The 19763-nt window shown below is 43.5% G+C and overlaps 1 protein-coding gene across 8 annotated transcripts in view; it reads right to left on the bottom strand.

Moving 5' to 3' along the window:
• The window catches only part of Gemin5 (gem nuclear organelle associated protein 5), a 45617-nt gene that overhangs the window by 23774 nt on the left and 2080 nt on the right, over positions 1-19763 (bottom strand). For 5 of the 8 annotated variants that reach the window (XM_034505515.2, XM_034505517.2, XM_034505513.2 and 2 more), the window contains exons 3-14: positions 18947-19128; positions 17185-17336; positions 16721-16840; positions 13702-13834; positions 10819-10984; positions 9736-9948; positions 9136-9221; positions 5525-5607; positions 4524-4660; positions 2705-2778; positions 2093-2274; positions 719-858 (exon numbers count right to left, since the gene is read on the bottom strand). In XM_034505515.2, the coding sequence (XP_034361406.1) occupies positions 719-858; positions 2093-2274; positions 2705-2778; positions 4524-4660; positions 5525-5607; positions 9136-9221; positions 9736-9948; positions 10819-10984; positions 13702-13834; positions 16721-16840; positions 17185-17336; positions 18947-19128 (1668 nt within the window). The remainder of the gene's footprint in view (positions 1-718; positions 859-2092; positions 2275-2704; positions 2779-4523; positions 4661-5524; positions 5608-9135; positions 9222-9735; positions 9949-10818; positions 10985-13701; positions 13835-16720; positions 16841-17184; positions 17337-18946; positions 19129-19763) is intronic. The other 3 variants (XM_076936795.1, XM_076936794.1, XM_076936796.1) reach the window with 1 other exon arrangement.

Below are 19763 nucleotides of genomic sequence, written 5' to 3'. Positions count from 1 at the left end.
TCCTATGGAAATGATCCACTGGTGTTCTGTGGACCACACTGTCTCAAACCAAATATAGACTGTGTTAATATTTGTCCTGGGGAGATGGCCCAGTGGCCCACACCTACCATCCCAGCATGGAAGGTTGAAGGAAGAGGCTTAAAATTTTGAGCACAGATCATGAGACAGTTCAGTGGAAAATACACTTGCTGCTAAGTCTGATGACTTGTGTTCAATCCCAGGACCTAAATGATGGGAGGAGAGCACCAACACCTACAAGTTTTCCTGGTCCCTCCATGCCCCCAGCATGCACATAGACTTGTACTATCTGTTTCTATCTCTGCCTCACCCTTCTCTTTCACACACACATACGCACACTCATGCATGCACATACCTATAAAATACATGTGATTTAAAAAAACCAAAATACAAAATACCAAGAGTTTTAGTACAGCCTACCTTGCACAGCAAGACCCTGAAGCAAAGGCCCAAACAAAAAAGTGCCCATAGTTAGCTAAAATCTTTGTGTTGGTTTGGCTGAAAGAGTTATTTGGGTCCATTAAGAGTAATCAGAAGTCACCACACTGACTTTAAGGCAAAATGTATGACGAAACTACAAGGTCTTCCAGCTCCTCTTTCTACAGACAACAGAAGGGGAGTGAAAACAATGCGAAACAGGGAAGAGGAGATTAAGTCAGACTACACAGTGAAGGACTCCTGGATCAAGGACACACAGTACCTGAGCTGTGCCATCGTAGCAAGCTGATACCAGCCTTCCATCATGATGTGGGCTCCATGCCAGACTGGTAATCTTGGCTGTGTGCCCTGAGAGGGTCCGGTAGGGCTCTGTGATAGTTACTGGAGACTCAGGATTGTTTTCTGAAGGGCAAGGGGAAGAAGTCACAACAACAGCCACAAGAAGGATGCACAGTAAGACAGAACATGGCAGAAAGCAAGTCTTTGTAAGATTTCAATGACAAAGAGTGTAGCTCACTAGATTATAAGAGCAGAAGATTTGCTGTGAGACTGTGTTTTCTTTAAAAGACCATGAGGTCTCACCAATATGGCTGCCCAACCATAACCTGAACAAAGATGACACTACTAGGCACACTAATGTAGAAGGGAGAATGCTCAAATATGCAAGGGGAAAGGCTCATGATGCCTACACGAGACAAAGAATATTGAGAGGGAGACACAGTCTTCCCCAGGGAAGAACACATCAATTGGTTATCCAACATCAAATCATCAGCCCTGAAAACATAAACATATAAACACTATACAGACTGGGCAGGTAACACTTACATATTTAGGAATATGTATATGCAACAATAATTAAAGAAAAAAATAAAAAGAGCCCAAGAATTTGAAAGAGAGCAAGGTGGGAATATGGAAGGGTTAGGAAGGAGGGACGGAGTAGGAAATGACTCAACTATACTATAAGCTCAAAAATTGAAAGAATTGTTAAAGCTGTAGCTCACTGACGGCCTGACATGCAGGCTCTACCATAGGAAATGTGCTACATAAAGGCACCTACACAAAAGCAATCTGTCTTGCACATATCTACTTTCACACAGTATTCTAGGTAGTAAGAGATCATCTGAAGCCACTCGAAATCCAACATTTTTTGGTAGTATGGTCTGCTATGCTGGTGACAGATTACCTCATCTTAAAGGGGGGAGTAGGGGAATTGGAGAGATGGCTCAGCAGCTAAGAGTACTGGCTGCTCTTCCAGAGGTCCTGAGTTCAATTTCCAGCACCCGCAGGATGGCTCATGACCATCTATAAAGGGATTGATGCCCTCTTCTGGCATGCAGGTGTACATACAGCAGAGCACTCATATACATAAATTAAATAAAATTAAAAATATTAAAAACAAAAGCAGTAACAACAAAGAATAAAAATCTCCAACCAATCTGTGAAGTCTCTATTTTAAAGGATCTTTTCTTAGGTACAGGATTCCAGATTATAGTTGGATATGAAGTGTAAGGTGCAAGCCAGCACTCAGAAGGCACAGGCAGGACGATAGTATTCAAGGCAACATGAGGCCAGACTAGGCAACACAAGGCCCTGTCTCAAAACTCCTGCATCATCCAAATCCAGAAGTCAGTGTTACCTAGGACAGCTTTCAGGTTGTGCACGTAGATGACTGCATTGTTAGAGCCAGAAGCAAGGAGGCAGCTCAGCTCTGGACGGCTGCCATGCTCATGGTGCCAGACTATGGCGTTCACCAGCTTGTGGTGCTGCTGGATGGTGCAGAGCAGTCTCAAGTTGGGGACTTGGAATATTTCTATTGATCTGTAACAAGACACAGCAGGACAAGAATGATGGCTCATCAAGTTATAATCTGTGCTAATGCCCCGCCCCTTCTCTCAGCCCAGGGAGGTCAGATAGAAAGCATAGGACACTCTATCCCTGGCAGAAGTACTGAGGGAGGAAGTGTGGGCCAGCAAACTATGAACTAACGTCTGAAGGACTATGACTACAGTAACAAATGGACAACACACAGCCAGACTACAGTGGCCAACAGGGTAGGGAGGCACTGTCATTGAGCTGTAAAGATTTGAACAATTCTGTCTTCCCAAAGATGCAGAGTCCATATCAACTGAGAATATCCACAGTGAATCCTACCACAGAATGCAACAAGGCTACAACTGGGCACTGCAGAAAGCCTTGGCCAGCCAGGGAATGTTGCAATCAAAGAGGTTTTTATAAAGGATGCACTCACCCATCTTCATTACCAAGAGCCATGACTTTGCCATCTCCTTTCCAGCTGATCTCTGTGTGCACGGGCAGCTTGTACTACAAAGCAAAACAAGCCAGGCATAGGTATGAGCATTCTCTTCACACTCTTCATCTTACAAACAGTGACAAAGAAATCACAAGGAAAAAGACAATCCCTCGGGTTAAAACATGCTCTAATTACGAAGGGCACTTTTCTAGACCAACATCACACTTAGCCAAAAGTTACTGACAACAAGCATCTGACTACTGTTTCTTAAACAGAACAGAGTGGCCAGTAAGTACTGTCTGCAGCCTTCAACCTTGCAGAGTAAATCGAACCGAAACCAAAAGGATACTTTTACCTCGACAGTCCCTCAGAAGGGCACACTCGCCAGCACCCTCCCTCTCTTCCACTACTCACAAGCAGAAGATCAGCTGTTCCTCAGGGTCCTCTTAGGACCTTGCCTGCTTGTTTGCTTTCTCTTAATATTATTTTACTTATGTCTGTGTGTATATGTAGTTCACAAGCATGGATGCATGCCCTGGCCTCTGTGTGTGTACTCATGTGGTCAGGTAGTGGCAAGCACTTTACCTGCTGAGCTACCTCATTGCCCCCCTCAGCCTACTTTCTTATTGGTTTCTTTTGTCTACTCCATCTATGCCCACAGCTCCTTCAAACCATTTATGTAAAGAGATTCAAAATTTATATTTCCTGCACAGTATCCTTAATTGAACTCTTGATGTAGAAATTCATCTGCCACTCAACTAAAATAGTGTCAGGACAGGAAATTTGTTCATTACCATTAACATACAAATAACATTGAAGAAAATGAAAGAATGCAATCCAGTATGATTTATGATCATGTTACCTTATGGTAACTATACAAAAAATGATAAGCAGCAATTAAAGCTGCTCATTTTCAACGGTAAAGAAATCTCAAGATGGCTCAGTGGTTAAGAGCACTGACTGCTCTTTCCAGAGGTCCTGAGTTCAGTTCCCAGCAACCACATAGTGGCTCACAACCATCTGTAATGGGATCTGATGCAATCTTCTGGTGTGTCTGAAGACAGCTACAGTGTACTTACCTACATAAAATAAATAAAATCTCAAAACAGATCCTGTCTCAGAGAGAGAGAGAGAGAGAGAGAGAGAGAGAGAGAGAGAACAAACCTAGTTAAGTCATACAAATCCACCGACACAGAGTTAAAATAAATGTCATTCAGTGTGGTCTAGGCAGAAGACCCAAGGGAGTTCTTTGTATTGCTGTGCATGTGTGACTGAGTGTATGCACACCCCTGTAATCGCAGCACTTGGGAGGCTGAGGAGGATCAGGAACTTGAAGCCAGCTTGGGCTTAAAAAAAAAAAAAGTCTGAGCACAACCACATACAGTCACTGTCAGCAAAGCACTCCAGGTAAAAGGTAGCTTCAAAAGGATGCCAATCTTTACTCCCAACACTTAGGGAGGCAAAGGCAGGTGCATCTCTGAATTTGAGGCCAGCTGGTTGACATAGTGAGTTCCATGCCATCCATGACTACACATGGTGAACCCTGTCTCAAAAAGAAACATCTAAAAACAAAACAGAAAGGACGTTTTTTATCATTACCACTGCAATTAAAAGCCGCTCCCCTCCACTCAGTTCTTTGCTTTACTCAACAATAATGACTTGTAAGGAATAGCAGGCAACCCACAAACTCACCAATAGCTTAAGCAACCATCTAAGAAGTCTGGCTAAGCATGATGGGCATTGTTACAGATGGTCTCGAGTAAGTAAAACAGAAAACCAAAGGAAGCTGAGTGGACTTCAGCCCACTGGAACTTACTCTAATGGAATTGGTGTCTCTCACGAGTTTGTTGATGTCGAAGGCCTCTCCACTGAGCTTCCAGGGATTATGCTGCAGCACAATGCCTTCTCCTCCACAGCTGTACAAGGTAAGGGAAGGCCTGTCTCCTTCCCCTCCTATGAAAGAAAAACTCTTGAAGTGTCTCACTTCACCAGCATAGCATACCCGCTTCCACAGCCACATCATTAGCACAGCACATCATACTGTTAACACGAAGAAAAACTTAGCGTGGGAAGTGATCCAGCATGTCTGGACAAAGCCACCCTCCTACCAATCTAGACAGTGTGGGCAGAAGAAAACGTAGTGTTAACTTCTAAAATACTGCATTCACTGTATAGCTTTCTGACATTCAAGAACAGTGATACTAAAGATGTGACCAGAGGAAATGTCATGGTCTCAAATGACAAAGTTGTTTTTCTTCCAGAAATGATTCTTGTTGTTTGTGCAAACAGAGTTCAGGACTTCCCATGACCAAGGAGAGGTCTCAAGGCACAGTCCTTGGTTGTAGAGCTATCCTCCTATTTGCAAGGCAACTCTCTACTTTCTGCACAAAGCTAGTGCTATGAAATCCAGCCACTTCAGTACAGTAAGAAAGAGCGAGGAAACTTCTGACTCATTTTAAAGATAAGAAAGACATACTACTTTAGGGAAAGAAGCGTGGCCAGGGCAGGAAAATGAGAGGCAGGGCTACAGAAGACAAAGATACAGACCTTAGCAATAAGAGACTAGCACCCAGCCTAAGGCTATTCCTCATAGTGGAAGACCCAGTTCAAAGAGAAGCACAATACTTCAGAGTTGAGGGAGGCAGGAGTCAAGGCTTTCCTTCAGCCATCATGACCACCCACACCTACTACTCTCATAGACTTACACAAGCACACAGGCAGTGACTCTACTAGAACATCTATGACTTCAGCTTTCAGACTCTAGAATTGAAGTAGACAAATACACTTGTGCGCATTAAGAATGACTCATACACTCACCAAGTGACATGGGGGGTACTGGTGGTCCCCAAGCCAACCTATACACGGTCTTCTTATGATACGTGCTTGAAATCTGTGGAGGTCTGTGGATGGGGAAAAACAAGATGATCTGAAGAAAGAGGCCCACTAGAAAACAGACTATGCCTCTGAAAGGTCCTTCCTATACATGTGGTTGTTTGTATTAGAGAAACACTTTACCTTTGTTCAAAATAGTTCTCAAAAGCAAGCACTTAACTTACCATGTAATAATGTCCACTACCCAAACAAGTCCCAGCTAGAACAAGTTTTCTTTTCTGTCTGTCTAAATAGCCCATAGCAAAATAATGTCAAATATCTGGCATTTCTGTAGCTATGAAGGAGTACAGAGGCTGTGACAATCACAGTCACCCAATCTCAGGCTGAAGATGAGAGGCCACTTCACCTCTGAGCTCTGCCGATAGGGTCCCGCCCTCTTTCTGAGACAGAGTCTTGCTATGTAGATCTGGCTGTCCTGGAAGTCACATAGATCACTGAATGCTGGGATTAGAGGTATGCACAACCAAGCCAACTAGTCAGTATCACATTCTTATACTGCATATAACCTGAAGAGTGACAAATAACAAAATCCTTTTCTGTCTTTTTCGGGGGGGGGGGGGGGTCTTGCTCTTAGGAGGCTTCAAGGTGGACTGACTTCTTGGGAAAAGACAGCACTGTCATGACTTTTAGTGTCAATCATAGTCTAGGTATGGATTTAGAACTCCAGAACTGTGGCTGACAGAGCTAAGCTACTGACTGAAGTGTTGGACACACTTAGAATACTCTGAGAGACAGTACTAATCTCTTTGGCTCAAACAACCCAAAATAAATCATCCTGCCCATCTATCAGTGACATCTTCAATCCTAATATACAGCTTAAATAGCAGCAGGATGACCGGTCAGCCTATGGGGTGATTTAGTCCTACTTAAATCGCACAATTTTGTTTAGTTACATACCCCTTTGAAATAGCTTTTAAGCAAAAGGGAGAAATAGTTAAGCAGACGTAGGTTCTACACAAGTACTTAAAGCACTGCATATAGACCTGGGGATTTGACTTGGATGATTAGCATTCATGAGGCCTTATGGTGGTCTAAATGAGAGTGGTCCCATAGGCTACTATGTCTGAATTCTATGTGGAACTGTTTAGGAAGGTGTGGCCTTGAAGGTGTGTCACTGGGGGTGGGCTTTGAGGTTTCAAAAGCCCACACTTTTCCCAGTTAGCTCTCTCTGCCTCATGCTTGTGGATCAAGATGCAAGCTCTCAGTTACTGTGCCAGTGTCATGCCTGACTGCCTGCTGTCATGCCAATCATGAACTCACCTTCTGGAACTGTGACTCCCAAATTAAACTTTTTCTTTTCTAAGTTGCTGTGGTCATGTATATCACAGCAGTAGAAAACTAATCAAGACAGATCCCTAGCACAGCAAAGAAAAAAAACAGAGAGAGGTATGGCAGAGGAAGGAGGACATGCAGAGGGCAGCGCTGTACAAGTGGCTCCCATATCCTTTCACAAGGAGACAGGCTTTGCAGCCGTGTGGTCTGCCAATCATCTATGGTGCTGCAGTGGTGTGGAAACAGCAGGTAGGATGCAGTCAGTGAGCATGGAAGAGTTCCTACAGGTTTTTATCTACACACTGAGAGCTGCATCCTGCTTCTTCCTATGCTGTGGACACTGAATCCATCCCACTCCCACTTTTAGAAAGGGGCAACCTGAGCCATACATTGCTCTTGTGATCTGAAATGTAGCCAATATAAACAAAGACCTGTATTTCTAAGTGCATGTAATTTCACTCACTTTCAGTCATGTGTGGCAAGGGGCTGCTGGGATGAGCAAGTCTAGCCTGTAACCAGGGAAACTCTGTCCAATATTCAGCCTGAGCCAAAACAAACACCAAATGTAACCTAGAACTCATTGGAAGCCACATTCAAAACAGATCAAAGCAGGCCAGACATGATCCCTATGAATTCAGTCAGGGATACCTAGTAAGGTGATATTTCAAAAAGAAAAAGAACTTGGGAGGCAGAGGCACATCTCTTTGAGTTTGAGACCAGCCTGGGCAGAGTAACTTCTAAAACAGTCAGGGCTACACAGGGAAACTCTGTCTCCAAAAACCAAAGAAACAAGTGATATTTGACTTAGTATACATCAAGTCACCAAAGTAAACACATTATATAAGGTGATGCACACCTATAATCCTAGAACTTGAAAAGTGAAGGCAGAAGGATCAGAAGGCCTAGACCAGTCTCTGCTATGGAGTTAGTTCAAGACCAGCTTTGACGAGACTCAAAGCAAAATAACAAGATTCCTTATAAGTTATTTCTTTTTTTAAAAGTTGTTTTTTTGTTTTTGTTTTTTTTTGTTTGTTTTTTGTTTTAGGTACCTGGGTATTTTACATCCATGTACATTTGTATACCAAGTGTGTACCTGGTGCCCATGGAGGTCAGAAGAGGGCATCAGATGCCCTGGAAAGATCTGGACAGCTATAGCCACCATGTAGGTGCAGGAACTAAAGCCTGGGTCCTCTGGAAGAGCAGCCAGTGCTCTTAACTCCTAAGCCATCCCTCTAGCCCTATTTTATACTCTTCATAAAACTAAGACTTTCTGGGGCAGTGGTGGCACATGCCTTTAATCCCAGCGCTTGGGAAGCAGAGGCAGGCGGGTTTCTGAGTTTGAGGCCAGCCTAGTCTACAGAGTGAGTTCCAGGACAGGCATGACTACACAGAGAAACCCTGTCTCGAAAGAAAAAAACTAAGACTTTCCATGACACATATAGCATATCACACTTGAGCTCAGGGCTCTCCTACAATTCAGCAGCCAGGCTCCTGTGCTAAAAGGATTACAGGGGCACCTTCCTCAGTAACTTGCAGGCAGTAGAAAAACTGGCAGCAGGAGAGGCATTCCAGGCCAAAAGTAAACAGTCAGACAAGTACAAATGAGGTTTAGAAAATGCATTTAAGATTTGGAAATGAACAACATACACCTGCCTAGACCTCATCTTCACACTGCCCAAGCTTTATTTTGTATTATTAGGCGCATACGCACATAATCTACCAGTCAACTATATCCTTAGCCCTGCAAATGATTCACTTGAGACATCAAGAACCATAGATAAAACAGAAAAGGCACGGGTATGTTTTTCATTAGTCCTTCACCTAGATGTGGATCTGGAAACTTTTGTATAAAAATCCACTGGTTTATCTTATTGTTTCTTAAATACCAGGCAGGCTACACTGTTATCACCTGAAAAACTAATTCTTTTTCTTTCTTTCTTCTTATGTAGACAGGGTCTCTTGTGTGGACAGGCTGGCCATACCTCTTCTGTCTTGACCTCCTAAATGCTGGGATCATAGGTGAGCACCTGTCTCCCAGTTTAGGAGGTCTTGGATATTAAACCCAGGACTTCATACATGCCAGTCAAGGTCTCTACCACTAAGCTGTATCCTCAGTATCTCAAAAAGATTTTAAACAAAATTCTGAGTTCTGAACCTCAGAATCAGAGCCAAGACTTTACTCTAGAATCACTTTATTGTGTGCCAGGTTTATGAACTCCAAGTTAAATGTGGTCACTAAGCTGAAGGGGCAACATTGTACTTACTTGTTGGAGCAGGTGTCATACAACCCCACTTTTCCGTCATCGGTCCCGAAGGCTAAGCAGCCTTCCTTGTTTGGGTGCCAGCAGAGCTACAAGAGAAGTTTCCAGAAGAGTAGATCAAGCACACAGAAAGGAGCTGTGTGTATCCTCACTGCTCCATGGGAAATGCTCTCCAATAATTCTCAGTGCTTAATAAGGAAAAGGAGGAGTAAACAGAGTATGGCCACTAATGGCTCAGCAGGTGAAAGTACTTGCCTCCAAGCTTTCTACCTCCTAAGACCTAAGAACCGGTCTCCCCTCCCCCATGTTGTCCAGACAGACAGACAGACAAAGGCAGCAAGAAAAAGAGAAACCAAGTTAAAAATCACTGCATTCTCACAGTTCAGCACAAGTCCTGGCTGATCCCACATACCTCAAACATTTAAGTGAAGTGCACAGCACTCTGTGAAGTGAAGAAAGATTCTAGAACATTTAGAGCTTTGACAATGAGTAGTTCATGCTTCACTACAGGTATGTTTAAACATCCATTGAATTCCAACAGAATTCACACAAATGGGCAGTGTCAAAGAAGAATTTGAACAAATCTCCCAGAAGAGCCCTTACCGCTGTGACCTTGGACTTGACTCCTTGCCAGAAGTTTTTCACATCGTAGTTGTTCTTTATGGAGAGTGTATTCCACACCCGGATCATGCCATCCCCAACACCTATGGCCAGGGAGCCAACGTCCACAGGAGAAAAGGCAAGACTGTAGGCAAACCCTCCAAGAGAAGGCAATGTCCAGCAACACTCCAGGGTAGCCATGTCCCAACATTTTACCTAAGAAAAGAATAGAAAAAGAAAAAAAATGAGGTTAGTAATCCTTTTTCTTTGTTTGTTTGTTTTGAGACAGGCTTTAATCGGTGTAGCCCTGGCTGTCCTTAAACTTATACACCTGCCTCTGCCTCCCAAGTGCTGGGATCAAAGGTGTGCGACAACCAATGCCCCGCTAGAATTAAGTATTTCAAATGGGATTTAATTTAACAATTCTTTTCAAGGGAACTGGAAGAAGCTTTTCTTATGGAGAAAGAAATCTGCAATGTCTCACAAAGCTCAAAGTAATCTGGGAGCACATTCACTTCCAGCAATATCTAACAAATTCAGCATCCTGCTATCCAATCAGCACTGAGAAGGCAGGCTTGCCATGTCCCCAGGTCACAGTAAAGCTAACTACCTCTCACAACTCTGGAAGGATACACATGGCCTCCACAAGGAATATCAAGAACTGCTGCCTGACAAGCCATGGACTTCACGCCCAGGAAGTACAGGAGAAAACTGAAGCCCTAAATCAGGGGCTAGGGCCACAGCTCAGTTGGTATAGCACCTGCTTACCATGCAGCCATGGCTTCAATCCCCAGTATCACATAAACCACATTTGGTGTCTCGTATCTCTAACTTCACCATGTGGAAGGTGGAGGCAAAAGGGTCAAAAGTTCAAGATAAAGGGGAATTCAAAGCCAGACTAAGTTAGAGACCTGACTCCAAGTGTTTCCAGCAGCCATTGAGAGCCCTGCTGGTAACGCCCTCCTCAGTGCACTTGCTAGCAGGGGCCTGAACTGGAAGGCAGAGATGTGTATTTGGACAGACACCTTCTAGCTTGAACCTTGTGACACACCACTTCTCTAAACAAAGCCAGAAACCAGTTCTTACATCTCTGTCCATGGACGTGGACAGTAGCAGCTGCTTGCCATCCTCAGTCTTCAGAGGACACAAATTGAAGACAATTCTGGAATGATTGTGCCCTTCAGCTGAGGTGCTGAAGAGCGTGTACTTCCGTCTCCATGACTGGGTCAGGTCCCATAGCAGCAGCTCACCTCTGAAAGAACAAGAGCACATCTCTTACCAGCTAGCCAGACTGTGTCTGTCTAGCCAGGCCTGGAGCCTCAGTGGTAGAAGAATGTGCTAAATGCTCGCTTGGTAACTTAAAAGTCCAAAAGATTAGTAAGGTCGATAGAGATAAGAGAGAAACTAAATCCTCCTCTTAGCACCAGAGGCTCATGGACAGGAAGCAGTATGCTACATTGCTCTCAAATGGAGAACAGAATCTGCCACAGGAAATACTCTTAGGATCTAACAGTGGGCCGATCAGTTTCTGACAGGAAATCACCTTAAACTGTTGGTTTCAACCCTGGGCTGGTCCTGCTTTGATGGCTACACTCTGTGCCCCAATAGGACATTTTTTTTTTTTTTCCTTTTTGGCCAGGTGGTGGTGGCATATGCTTTTAATTCCAGCTAATCCCAGCACTGGGGAAACAGAGGCAGGTGGATCTCTGTGAATTGAGGCCAGCCTGGTCTACAGAGCAAGTTACAGGGATACAGAGAAACTGTCTTGAAAAACCACCACCACCAACACCACCACCAGAAAAATGTTTTTGAGCTAGGTATGGAGGTGTGAACTCAGTTATTGAGAAGGCTGAGGCAGAAGGATTATAAATTCAAGCATAGCTCTACTACAAAGTGAGAGCCCCCTCCCCCAAATTAAATCACATGTGGAGGTGCGCACCCTTGTGAAGACAGGTGGATTTCTGTGAGTCTGAGACCATTCTGATCTATATAGTTCCAGGATAACCACAACTATATACTGATGTACTTTTCCAACAAACATCAACAACAAATAAACAAAGGGGCTAGTGGTGTGGCTTGGTGGGTAAAGCACTTGCCTCCAAACCTAAGCTGAGTCCTCTCTCTGGAATCCACATGATGGAAATAAAGAAAACAACCCCCAAAGTTCCCCCCCCCCCCCCAACTCCACACACATGCCATGGCATGCATGTGTAAACACATACAATAAACAAACAAATATTTGAAAAAAGATTTTTAAAAATTTTATTGGTGTTGTGTTCTGCCTCCATGTATGTCTATGTGATGGTGTCAGATGCCCTGGTACTGGAATTACTGACAGTTATAAACTTCCATTTGGGTGCTAGGATTGAACCCTGGTCCTTTGGAAGAGCATCCAGTTCTCTTAACGTCTGACACATCTCTACAGCCCCATCTTTGAAAAATTTTAAAACAAAGCAAAGAAACTGCAACACACACCACCTTTACTTTTATCTATAGACAAGAAAAAGCTGTGCCCCCTCTGGAAGAGAAAGGCTGTGCTCCCTCTGGAAGAAAAAGGCTGTGCTCCCTCTGAAAAGGAGCAGAGGGGAGGACACTTGTGAGCTTGTATTCTTGAGACTTCAATGTACAGGGCTACCTTCTAAAATTTGTTTTTTGAGTGGCTAGAGAGATGGCTCTGGTTACAAACACTGGCTGGTCTTCTAGAGGACTGGGGTTCAGTTCTCAGTACCCACATGGTAGTTCATAACCTTCTATAACTCCAGTTCCAGGGAATTTGGCCCAGTCACAAAGACATACATGCAATGCAGGAGAAACACCAATGCACATAAAAATAAAATTTAAAAAGTTTTCTGAGATGAATCTTGGAAGGTATCCCAAGCTAGCCTTAAGATTCTCCTGCCTCAGCCTCTAGAGGACTGGTTATTTTAGGCATGAGCTACCATATCCATGAACTATTTTTTTAAATACATTTCTCTTCATACTTAGCTTTAAATTATAAAAGTCAGCCATAACTTGCAAAGCTCAAGATTTATCTTTTTTAAGGTAGAAGTAATCAGGAAGAGATGTGGCTAACATCCTGGGCAATTTGTATGTGCTTTTCTATGTTGTCTTATTTAAAAGGAGGGAACTGGCCCATGAACTTCTCAGTGTCTCTGGCAACCAGGGCAGGTGTACATATTTAGTCTTTGCTCTTTACTGGCATGTCTCTGCAGCAGTGTCGTTTTGCATCTTAAGCTGGTAAGTGGAGTCTCTAGGTAGTTTCAAGATGTGGGCTAGTCACTTAGCAGACCCAGGCAGGATAGGGGTATAACTTGTGGTCCCAGTTCCATCTTAGGGAAAGGGGAGGGGTCAAGATAAGCTGGTCACTGATGGTCCCAGACATCATCAATCACATGTGTGTAATGATCATGTCATAAAACCTAAAGAGGGAACAGAAAGGCTGTCTCTCTTCCCATGCTGCTCTGTGCATCTCAACTGTACCTGTGAATGCCCTTATTCATTAGTGAGGTTTATGAGTGGCTCATGCCAGTGAACTGAACCAGTGGATGAGGTGGTGGGAATCCTAGTTTATAGAGCAGCTCACATTAAACCACCTTAGGTTTTCAAATAGCATGTGTAAGGGTGGTGGTGGAGAGGGCATGGGATACTCTATAAAGATGCCCTGAGGAGTCATTCTTGTCAGCAAATAGCACAGGCCTTATGATTCTTTCCCATCTACCATTTCATTTAACATTTTAAGATGACTGGGCAAAGTGAGGCACTTGAGAGGCTGAGGCAGGAAAATCCCAAGTTCTAGGCCAATCTATGACATAAATGAGGCTGTCTTTAAAAAACAAAACAAAAAAAGAAAAATTAATAACGATAACATAAATCTTGGTTATTTCTCTATTTTCTGAACATACTGGCCTAAAATTTCTGAATCTCAACAGGAAAATAATATTTATTAGAAAGTATGACACCAACACTTACCCAAAACAACTGGATACCAGCTGTGTTGGTTGGTTCTTGGGCCAATGAAGTGTTAACCAAAGACGTTCTTTAACTGTTGGGTCCACACCCCCACTTCTTCTCTTCAGGAAGGGCAATTTCAAAACCATCACACCTGTAGATTAGAGGAAAGTCAATTTGTTCTCAAGACAGTGAAACAGTAACGTGACCCTCCCAGCAACTCTCAATTCTATGGTTTACAAATTGTTTGGCTAATTAACAGTAAAACCTTGGGGGCTAGAGTGATGAAATTGCTTGCCATGCAAGCATGCAAGCCTCAGCTTAGGCCCCTAGCACCCTCTGAAAAAGCAGCAGCAGCCTGGTGCAGTGGGGTACATCTACCACTCCACTGCTGGGGTAGGGCACAGACACAGGCAGATCCCTGGAGCTCCTGACCACTTGCTGGTCTAGCCTTATCACTGAGCAGCAGGTTCAGTTAAAATCTGTCTTACAAAACAAGGCTGAGAAAAACATGAAGAACAGAGGAAGACATACAACATCACCTCTGCATACATGTGCACAAAGAAAGTGTCCTTTTATTATGGAGCTATTACTCTGATATAGGTTGAGACCTGTCCAGCTACATTTAGCTCAAACAAACATTTTCAGGCTGCCCTTGAAAGTTGAGAAATTGTATCTTTGTCTGGGATAGGCTTGGGAGGCACTCCAGCCTGTAAAGTGCTTGCCTTGCAAGCACTAGGATTGAGTCTGATCTGCAAAACCCACATGTGAAAACAGGTGCAGTGACATGCTTGTCCAACTGCTAGGTAGGCGAACCAGGGCTCCCTGGCTAAATCCCCAGCTTAGCTGCTTTGTCAAATTCCAAATTGTGTCTGTAATTGGTGCCTAAGTAATGGCACCAAAGGTTATTTGGCCTGTAGAGGTAAGAACAGGCACACATGCCAGCCAGTATTTTTGTGTAGGACTGAGTTCCTAATTAGAATGAGAACATAACCTGAGACTTTTCAACAACTGCAGGACAATGGAATTCTAGTTAACTCCTTCTCCTAGTTCACTGGTTCTCAATCTTCCCAGTGTGGTAACCCTTTAATATAATTCCTCATGTTGTCATGACCACCAACCATAAAATTCTTTTTGTTGCTACTTCATAACTGTTACTTTGCAGTTACAAATCATAATGTAACTAACCCCTGTGAAAGGGTCGCTTAACCCTCACAAGGAACCTTCACAGCACTGACCCAATCATCTGCATTAGCCATTAGAACCACAAGCACAGCTTTAAAACATACATGCCAGCTGGGTATGGTGGAGCACACTTTTAATCCCAGCACTCAGGAGGCAGACACAGGCACATCTCTGAGTTCAATTAAGGCCAGCCTGATCTACAAAGCAGTTCCAGGACAGCCAAGGCTTCACAGAGAAACCCTGTCTCAAACAAAACAAACCAACACATACACGCCAGGGTCCAAGTTCAGAGATGTGATTCAGGAGATTGCAAGGGGAGTACAGAAAACACTATGTTTTCAGTACTCTCCAGCAGGTCTGCTGTATAAGGAGAACACAAGGCTACTGTGGACAGCCATCATGTTCACAGATTCTCAGACAGGTGTCTTGGGGGGAGGGGAATGTTTAGCCTAATTTGAACAAAGTGATGGGCCTGGTGAGATGGCTGTGGACAAAGTGCCTGCCATGCAAATACAATGACCCAAGTCTGATCCCCAGAAGTCACATAAAGATGCTGTGCACCTTCAAACACACACACAAAGCCCCTACCTCACAGCGATAAATAAAGATTTGAAGACAACGTAAACATAGCAAGTTCGTTCATGGGCTCAATGTACACACTGAGTCTGTATCACTCAGTTTTTTCCATTCTTAACACTCAAGGAAAGCCCATTATTCCTGTTCTCACAGTGAAGATCTTGAGTCTGAGGCTAGCTCAGTCTATATAGCAAGATCTAGGACAGCCTTACTCTGTATGGCAGGTAAGGCACTTTCAGCAAAGCCAGGGTTCTTGTCTTCTGGAAGGCACCAGAAAACAGACTCAAAGGCCAGGTGTCCAGAACAGAGAGGTCTAAATAGGGAACAGCAACTTTCTGGTAAGCAAGATTTTGGACAGTTGATATTCTTGGAAAGAGATGAAGCAAACAAGTAGATAGTTCTATTGTAACAGTACAGGATTTGTCACCGAAGAGACACTGTGACAAAACAGAAAACCTGGGAAGAGAGTCTCAGTGAGGGATTCTCTACATTAGTTTGGCCTCTTGAGCATGTCTGTGGGTGACTGTCTTGATTGTCAACTGATACAAGAGGGCCCACCCCACTGTGGGACTTGTCATTTCTTGTGTAGGTAGTCCCAGGCTATCCCAAACAGCCAGCTGCGCATAAGCCGGGTGTGAGCCAGCACATGGAAACCTCCACTGGAGGGTTTCTGCTTCAAGTTCCCACCTTGACTTCCCTCAGTGAGACTCGAACTTGTTTCTTTTGGTCTGTGTTTCATCAGAGCAGCAGAAAGGAGCTGGAGCACACGCTGCAGATGGGCGGTGCCATTCTGTGGGTCTAGATCCTGAACTGCTAAGAATAGAGAAGCTGAGCAGCAGGTGGGCACACAATCCCTCTCCTTTCTGATCTGAACTTTGAAAGATACAGATTGCTTCATTCTGACTCCCCTAAACAATGGATTGTGGGAGCAGTGGTGGAAAACGGCTCATCAGTTAGGAGGACTTGTTCTACAAAAGCCAGATTCAGTTTCTAGCACCCACATGGTAACCAAGAACAGTTTGTAACTCCAGTTCCTAGAGAAGCCAAGGCCCTTTTCTGGCCTCCATGAGCACACACATAGTATATGCACATGTCTATTCAACCACCCATAAAGATAAAAAAAAATAAAATAAAAAAAGCAAATCAATTTTTACAAAAAGTAATAGAATGATGGACCAGAACCTGGAACTAAGCTGCAACCACTTTTAGTCCCTCCAAGATGGTTTGTTGTGTTACCTTAGCAACAGAAAACAGGATAAACTCTACGCATCAACCTTACCCCGGCCTCGGGAACAGCTCCAGATTCGAATAGTCTGATCCTTGCTTCCTGTGGCTAAGTAGCAGCCTTTTGTGATGGGGGTTTCTGCTATAAGTTTCCCATTGGGAATGTCAGGTTCTTCTAGGAACGAGATAGAGATTTTATTTATTTATTTTTTTTTAAGATTTTATATATATGTATGTACACCGGAAGAGGGAATCACACTCCATAGCAGACAGCTGTGAGCCACTATGTGGTTTCTGGGAATTGAACTCAGGACCTCTGGAAGAGCAGCTAGTAACTGCTTATTTTTAATTTACACTGAATATGCACTTGTGGTTAAATAGTAACTCCCCAAACTCAGCTCCTACCCCTTTCCTAGTGTGAGCTGTGAGGCTCACATTCTAAGTATAATTCAGAAGCTACAATTCAACACTTAGTTCTTTAGGTCTGAAATGAGCAGAGCCCTCCTTCCGTCATCTTACCTGAGTTTTCCTCTTGGTTTATAGGTAAGCAGTCTTCAGCAGACAGAGGACACCAGGCTATGGAGTGGATTTCATCATCGTGGCCTCGAAGCCTGTGAATGACTTCTCCTTTTTTACTGATGTCAATGATAATCACTATGCCATCTTTGTAGCTGAAAAAGTAAGTTAGAAATACTTGAGGGGCCTGCAGATTCACACTGCCAAACCTCTCGCCTGTCTGAGTTCTAACCCAAGCAGGACAATTTTCCTTCTTCTTCCTTTCTGCCTGTTTAGATACCAGCTCAAATCCTACAGATGCTTACCCTGAGACTCTAAATTCTACTCTTTCTCTGAAGACTCCCTTTCCACCATTCCCCACCTCCTTTTACAGCTGTTTGCAGACCTCTAGGGCTGATGCTAATTCAAAAGACAAGGCTTTCCTCCTCTTCTCTACCTGTTCCCCCAGTACTCACTAAGTATATAGCTTGTCTGCATTGCTGCTGCCCTGAAAGGGGAAACGCTTTTAGCAATAAAAACACTTAACTAATAAACTTTTTTTTTTGAGACAGCTTTATGCATCACAGACTGGCCACAAACCTACTATGTACCAGGATGGTCATGAACTTCATTCACCTCCCAAGGGCTGAGATCACAGGCATGAGTCAACATATTTGCTTTCTACAGTACTTGGGACTGAACCCAGGCCTTTGTATGTGCTAGACAAGCACTCTGCCAGAGGAGCGATATCCTTAGCTCCACAAATGATACTGCTTTCCAACTACAAATTGAACAAGAACTGTTAAATTGTACCTAAGTGTCAATCTATGAATTCAGCAGAAACCAAGAGATTCTAATAACTTTTAAAAAATTATTTTGAACACATTAAAAAGTATCTACTGGGAGCTAGAGAGATAGTTCAGCACTTAAGAGCACCAGCTGCTCTTCTAGAGGAACCAAAGTTCCAGTATTTACAAGGTGGCTCACAAGGTGTTACTCCAGTCCCTGAGGATCTGGTGCCCTCTTCTGGTCTCCTAGGGCACTGCAAACACATGGTACACAAAATACATATGCAAGCAAAATAACCATACATGGTAAAAAAGGCAACCAACCAAACACAAACAAAAACAAAACAAAACCCAAACAACAAACAACCAAAAAAAACCCCAATTGACCAACCAAAAAAACCTTAAAGTATCTTATACTTAGCTTAAGAAAAATAAATAAACAAATAAATAGCCACCCAAACAGCTTATCTCTGCTCCTACCAAGTTTCTGCTTTGATTTCCTAGTGGGAGCCAGTGTTTCTGAGTTATAATCTAGCATCCCTAGCCTTTATAAATGTTCCCAAGTAAGACACAAACTACTTTGTATATCCAAAGCCTTCATAAATGGTATCATGAAGCTGGCTTTCTTTGTCCTATTTGTGAGGTTCATGTTAGGATACACATATCCCTAGTTCAGGTACATGAAGCAGAATCACTATATAGTTATAGCAGACACTCTATAGTTAATGCCACATCCAAGGATACTCTAAGTCAGCCAAGAGTGAAAGAAGGCATTTCTAACTTTTGAAGGGTGGTTGGAAAAATTAGACAAAAAGAGAGAAGAAAACATATTATCATAGAAAGACAGGAGCAGAGAAAAGTCTGGACCTAGAGATCGCAGGAACATGACACATCTCAGTCTTCCTCTGAGGACTGAGGCACACAAGGCAAGGGGAATGAGAAGCAGGACCATAAATTAAGCCAAACCATCAGCAGGCAGCAGAGTACTCGGTACTCACCCAATGGCTACTAAATTTTCGTGATGAGGTGAACACGTCAGACAGAATATGGTCCTGGGCTCTGTGAAGAGGTGCTGGCTGTCATTTCTGTTAAGCCAGTAACAGAAAACAACTCCTTTTTCATCCCCAGAGACTATTAAGTCCTTAACTGTCGGAGACCAATGCAGTGCTGATATTGTATGCTTCAAACAAAGCAAAGCCAGATGAGTCTCATTTGTCAATGTTGGGCTGTAAACCAGCCTAATGCTACGCACATTATAGGCACTTAAGAAATATGCTATAACTACCTGTATAGAAATATAGTAAATCTAAAGTTAGAACTTTTTGTGTAGTTTTGAGACAGTCTCACTTTGTAATTTAGGCTGTTCTGGAACTCAAGGCAATCCTCCTGCCTGTCTCCTGAGTACTAGAATTCTAGAATTGCAGCCATGCACTACCATGTCTGGAGACACTGACATGGACCCACAAACCCACACACCCTCTCTACAAACACACAATTTTTACTTATGTGTTTGTGCAAACACATGCCGTGTGTGTGTGTGTGTGTGTGTGTGTGTGTGTGTGTGTGTGTGGTGTGCAGGCCAGAAGAGGTCACTGAATTCCCTGGATCTGGAGTTGGTTATGAGCCAACCCACAGGGGTGATGGGAACCCAACTTGGGTCCTTTGGGACAGTAGGAGGCATACTTAATGAAAATGAACCATATCTCCAGCCCCTAAATTTTTTATTTATTGTGTAGGGGAGCATGTGGAAGTCAGAAGACTCTGCTCTCTCTTACTTTCAGGTGGACTCCGGAGATTAAACTGCTCAGGGGGCTG

The sequence above is a fragment of the Arvicanthis niloticus genome, chromosome 6, assembly GCF_011762505.2.
Source record: "Arvicanthis niloticus isolate mArvNil1 chromosome 6, mArvNil1.pat.X, whole genome shotgun sequence".
Taxonomy (NCBI): Eukaryota; Metazoa; Chordata; class Mammalia; order Rodentia; family Muridae; genus Arvicanthis; species Arvicanthis niloticus.
The sequence above is the reverse complement of the archived record's forward strand: the minus strand, read 5'-3'. Positions and strand labels throughout refer to the sequence as shown.